The following is a 6,000-nucleotide window of genomic DNA, read 5'->3' as shown; positions in this document are numbered from 1 at the left end:
CGAAAGCAAGTTAATGTCAAATATTAGCATTATGAAAAAGATTGTGAATTCGATGAATCTGAGTTGACAAGTTTGATTTCTTGGATTGTGTGAACTGCGTGGAAGATAAACTTAATGAGCTAGTGAATTTGCATGTGTATTAATTGTTAGTGTACTTGACAGTCCTTAGAGTTCAAAGGAAAACAATGAAACCTCTACTCAGGGCAACACCATAATAAACTAAGCTGCTTGTACTGTACAATTTATTTCATTCATGCAAGCTCGAGTAGAAAATTGTGCATGTTTATTATTTGTTAGTTTATTTTGACAGTATCCTGGGTTCAAAGGAGTACAATGAATTTTGGCTCAGGGAAAATCCACCTCCAACCTTACCATGGTTGACCAGACACTGGAGAATGTAATAGGAAAAGTGGCTTCTGGTCCCCTCAACTTGAATTTGTTCACCATAGTCAGAATATCCTTGAATGTCTGTAGGAAAAGACAGCACAATAAGCAAAGCATCCCCAATCAGGTGTACAGCAGTTGGTTCTCTGCTATTTAATCAAATGAAATTTCCGAGGGAAATTTGATAATATATGTTTAGCACAGATAGCATTGCTTCTCTGACAACCCGTTCAAAACAGAATAGAATAAAGACTTGTTACAGTAATAGAAACTAGATAAGTATAATGAAGTTATATTGGTTAAATTTAGCTATTCTTTGACCAGAATTTTGGAGAATGGTTAGGAAGTCAATAGAATACAACTCTCAGAATTTAATCAAGATTCTAACAGGTTTCACTGACAACTAATATGCAATTTTCCGATAGTTTTGAGGATAAAACTTCTGCTGTCATTCCAAAACAATCCATTGATGGACAAAAACAACTCTCAGAATTTAATCAAGATTCTAACAGGTTTCACTGACAACTAATATGCAATTTTCCGATAGTTTTGAGGATAAAACTTCTGCTGTCATTCCAAAACAATCCATTGATGGACAAAAACAATCAGCCCTTCTGCCAGTGACTAGATTTTTCAGTTGAGAGAAATCCATTACGAACAGATCAACGAAGTCACTGAAAAGCTCAAACCAAGTTACATTAAGTTTCTGCCTCAATTATTACAATTATAAATGCACTACATATGTTATGGAAAAGCTAAAGTGCAGACCCCAAAAATATGGTGGCGCCTCAATTAAAAAGTAATTAGCTCCAGGCAATTTGAGCTGATAGATTTTTAAAAATACAATATCCCCACACGATGCTTATAAATTAAGAAATGATGTGCTTGCGATTACTCTGCAGACCCTAACCGACCACCATTACCACGAGGTACAGCAAATATCTATGATGGCACTGTAATTTCACAAGAAAATCATTAGTGCATATCCTGATCATTTCAGATATGTGTCAGAAGTCAAAATAAGTACATTAGAAGTACCATCCTCACAACATGATTAAAATGTTTAAGTAGCAATCACACAAGGGTGAAAAGAGCTGAACCTTGTAATCTCATCAATAATAACATGAGGAGGATGTTAATCAGTTCTATAGCAATAAAAATTATTTGGGAAAATATCAGCAAAGCAAATGCATGACATTTTTTAAAAAGAAATCGGAAAACATCAACAGAATTATTAACAAGCCTAAGAAAGAAATTATAGAAAAAACCAACAAAAATTCTTCTCCATAGCATTCCATGAATACAAAATACATGGTAGACATTGGAATCTTAAAGTGGTAAACAAGTTAATGATCGATCTTAGCTATCCTTTGCACATTATTTTTATCTTCATTTATGAGCCTTTTAATATAACAAACTCTTAAAGAACAGGTCCCCCAGAAGGTCAACAGATGTCCACTACCTGTTAAAGTTCCAATGACATCTCCACATGCCCAAAACCGTTCAGAAAACTGGAAGTTCAAAAGCATACTTTTTCGAAGGAAAGGGATATGGTTCCTAGGCATCTGAGGTACCTATAAGTTACTGAGCAAATCCACATGAAACAATTATATATGCGAAGGTATCAATTGTGCAATAAGGTGCGAAGAATTCTCAGACGAATTGATACTACTGTTTTAAACTTTTAGGTAAAATAAAGGGCTGTATAGATCAATGGGAACAATCTTCCTAAGTTGTAGTTACATACAGTTGATACTTTTGTTTGCAATATGAATGAGCACTGCATACTGCCACTGTTAACTGACCATTTTACCCCAATTCGAAGTTGAACAGACTGGTGCCCGCATTCAAGTCATGCCCTGGATAGCTAGTAGCTTCTATAAATTTAAGATTGTCGTGGTCACAAAGTGAACTCAAGCAGTAAGTACCAGATAGTATCTTCTTTTGCAAATTTCTTAATTATTCAGAAACATACATCACAGAGATAACACAACAGAATTTGATTGAAATGGCCAGAAAAACTTAATCAAAAGCAACAATGCAGAGTTGTATGGTGTGTCCCTAAATGCCCATAGATAAAGGCCTTTTCAACATAAAATTATGGAAGTCATCAAGATTTGTTTCATTGGTGTGCATGTAAGTGAGAAAAACAAAGACTTTATTTGAGGCCGGACCCCACAAAAGGGTAATCAAACCACCTCTAGATGTGTCTTCAGAATGCCTGGACACCTCATGGAAGCATGGCTCTAATGGAAGCACTGAAGCATGACTCTAATGGAAGCACTGAAGCATGACTCTCATGGAAGATTCCTAACCATCTCCAGGATGTGCAATGGAAACCCATACCAACTCACTCTTGAAAACTCTGAAGTGGAGCATCGAAAACTCTGAAGTGGGGCATCCTATTGTGCACCCAGCTCAGTGACATATGGTTTGTGAAGCAATCACCTACTGTGGGAATTGTTGGAAGCTACTAAAGATTTTACACAAAATGATATTAACATTTCTAAACAGCAACAACTTCAATGATGGGTAAACTTTCATTTCAAAAGCAACAACCAATAAATGATAAATATTGTATTCAATAATGTATACATACTATATGTTGAAGTATCAATTTGCTCAGGAAGCTCCTTTATATCAACTTCAAATCGCTCCTGAACCTAAAAACAAGATGCAAAACAAGTTTGAGCCTCCAAATGGGGAACATTCTTTTAATCTCAACATGTTAAGTAAACCAATTAAATTGATTCCAAGAGCAAACTAATACCTGATTAAGCACATCTGAGTCACCTGCTGAAGCAACAAATGTAATAGCGAGACCCTTAGTACCAAATCTTCCTGCCCTCCCAACCTGCAAAGTAAGGAATTATTAGTTTACTCAATGTCTTTGATGCGTTGTTAACTAACTTTAATACAAACTATACTCACCCTGTGTAAGTAAGTATCTGCAGAATCTGGCATGTCATAGTTAATTACAATATTTACACGTTCAATGTCTATTCCTCGGCCTACTAAATCTGTTGCTACTAAAATTCTTTTGAGGCCCTCCTTGAAGTTCTTATACCGGGTCAATCTGCATCAGAAACAAAAATTCAATGTCTCCAAATGTTACCAAAAAAAAGTAAACACAAATAGTTAGTTCAATCCAAATCAAGATACTGATCTCACAAAACTAATCTTGATGATAGTGAGAACTGACAACCAATATGCAATATCACCCTAATTTTGCATAAATTCTCTGAAGATGAGATCGTCCACAGGAAAATACAAGAATTTGCTTGAATTGCATCAGCACATCCTATGTGTCACTAAAATAAACACGTCACCACAAGTGCATATAGCATTCATTTTAGTTTATAGATAATTTAATTTTAAACAGGAAACTCGTGACAAATCTGCCAGTGCCAAATTTGCTAGTTCGGACCCATCACTTGTGATCTTACCTACACATGATGGATGATCTGGCTTTCCCCTCCCCATAATGCCTAGCCAACTAAAACTCTTTATATGAATAACAATAGCCCTATCTGCATTTAGGCTATCAATCCAATTTTAGTTGTTAATTTTTTTTTGAGCAAAACTGGGTAATAAACAGTTCTGATATTGATCTCACACTAAAATTCAATATCTCCGAATGTTACCAAAAAAAAGTAAACACAAATAGTTAGTTCAATCCAAATCAAGATACTGATCTCACAAAACTAATCTTGATGATAGTGAGAACTGACAACCGATATGCAATATCATCCTAATTTTGCATAAATTCTCTGAAGATGAGATCGTCCACAGGAAAATACAAGAATTGCTTGAATTGCATCAGCACATCCTATGTGTCACTAAAATAAACAAGTCACCACAAGTGCATATAGCATTCATTTTAGTTTATAGATAATTTAATTTTAAACAGGAAACTAGTGACAAGTCTGCCAATGCCAAATTTGCTAGTTCGGACCCATCACTTGTGACCTTACCTACACATGATGGATGATCTGGCTTTCCCCTCCCCATAATGCCTAGCCAACTAAAACTCTTTATATGACTAACAATAGCCCTATCTGCATTTAGGCTATCAATCCAGTTTTAGTTAAAAAAAAATTTGAGCAAAACTGGGTAATAAACAGTTATGATACTAGCTAGAAGTTGAGTTCTGAAATTTGTTAAGTCACTAGAGACTATCACAACAGTTATCTACCATCTGTTTGTCAATCTACAATTTATAGCTTCCAACTAAATATTTGCATCCACGTCCATCCAGCAGGTTTTCTATTACAGTGTGATCATACAATGCTCTGTTACTGGATAGCCACAAGACCCAAATTCGTTGAATCACTTAGACATTAATATGGTCAATTATATGCTCATATATAATTTTCAGATGATGTCCTATCACTACACAATTTAGTAGGAAAAAAAACTTTGGAAAACAATATTAACAGATAAGATTGAATCCATAAACCATTTCAGATATAAATATTGTTTTACTCCAAAAATTATAACTAACAGATACAATTTAACTTAAAACCATCTACAGGTAAAAGTATTGTTCATTTCCAACTATGTATTCAGTACAAAGTGTAGTTCCCAACTCGGAATCGGCTCAGAATACAAATCGGCAAAATGAAAAAACTCTTGAAATTTAGAGATTTCAACACTATACCATGCACCCTTTATTGAATATAACTTAAACACGCTATAAAATCATCAAATAGAAGCTAACATACATAAACAAGGAACATAAATGATAAATCCATGACATACGTACATTAGAAATTGTAGCTAAAGTAAAATAGAAAACATAGGATCATATGATATGGATTATTTACAAAGATGAAAACTTAAAAGCTCTTCCTGCATCTCACTGTTACTCCATCAACAATGGGGAGCTTGTACAAATGGCGCCAGTGTAGTAATATAATCATTTCTCTATTGATGACATCATCATTCCTGAAAGTTTCTCCTCCTACTTGCTTCTTCCTTCAATAATGGTTGATTAATGTGTGCATGAAATGACAAAATTTGGAGATTGTGTTATTATTTGATGCCATTGCCACTTAAAAGTTGTCCAAAAGTTAGATGAGCTTTTTTCAGGGAGTCATTTCGAGTATTAACTACTGTGTTTATCTTTTAAATAACACTTATTGGCTTAACATTGTTTATTTGAAAGGAAAATGTTTTATTAAAAAGGAAAAAATTCATTGGACATGTCTACTAGCCTTGAGAAGACTTGTAGCCCTTAAAAACAAGCCTAGATTAATAGTATTGAAATAAAAGGTAAGAGGTAAAAGCCAAAACTGACCAAAAAGCAAAAATCCAGAGGGAGTTTGTATAATCAGTTGGCATTTCTTAGTTTCATTCTAGCTAGAGGCAGATTGCTCAAGTAATAAAAAACTTAATTTCCTTCTCCTATGTCTTTGGCTAACTGTAGTGAATTCAATTGGAAAAGTTCGATGTCTTTCCTACATGCATTCAACTTCCATTGCTGAAAATTGGGGGAACCTTTCTATTTGAAGTCATCAATTAAGATAGAATCTATAACAGTGTGAGTAAATTGCTGTTGCTAACACTCTCAAAGAGTTTGATGGGTGGCCATTGCTTTGGTAAAATTGTTAGAAT

General features: G+C 34.5%; 1 protein-coding gene across 1 annotated transcript in view; it reads right to left on the bottom strand.

Moving 5' to 3' along the window:
* Positions 1–1,059: 1,059 nt before the first annotated feature.
* LOC149529143 (DEAD-box ATP-dependent RNA helicase 15-like) overlaps positions 1,060–6,000 on the bottom strand; it is a 51,768-nt gene continuing 46,827 nt past the window's right edge. The window contains exons 9-12 of the mRNA XM_089811047.1: positions 3,316–3,460; positions 3,155–3,238; positions 2,984–3,047; positions 1,060–1,337 (exon numbers count right to left, since the gene is read on the bottom strand). Of these exons, the coding sequence (XP_089667173.1) occupies positions 1,327–1,337; positions 2,984–3,047; positions 3,155–3,238; positions 3,316–3,460 (304 nt within the window). The 3' untranslated portion in view covers positions 1,060–1,326. The remainder of the gene's footprint in view (positions 1,338–2,983; positions 3,048–3,154; positions 3,239–3,315; positions 3,461–6,000) is intronic.

The sequence above is a fragment of the Cupressus sempervirens genome, chromosome 11 (assembly GCF_028749045.1).
Source record: "Cupressus sempervirens isolate cs-2001-9-10 chromosome 11, ASM2874904v1, whole genome shotgun sequence".
NCBI lineage: Eukaryota > Viridiplantae > Streptophyta > Pinopsida > Cupressales > Cupressaceae > Cupressus > Cupressus sempervirens.
This window is presented reverse-complemented; position numbering and strand designations above follow the sequence as displayed.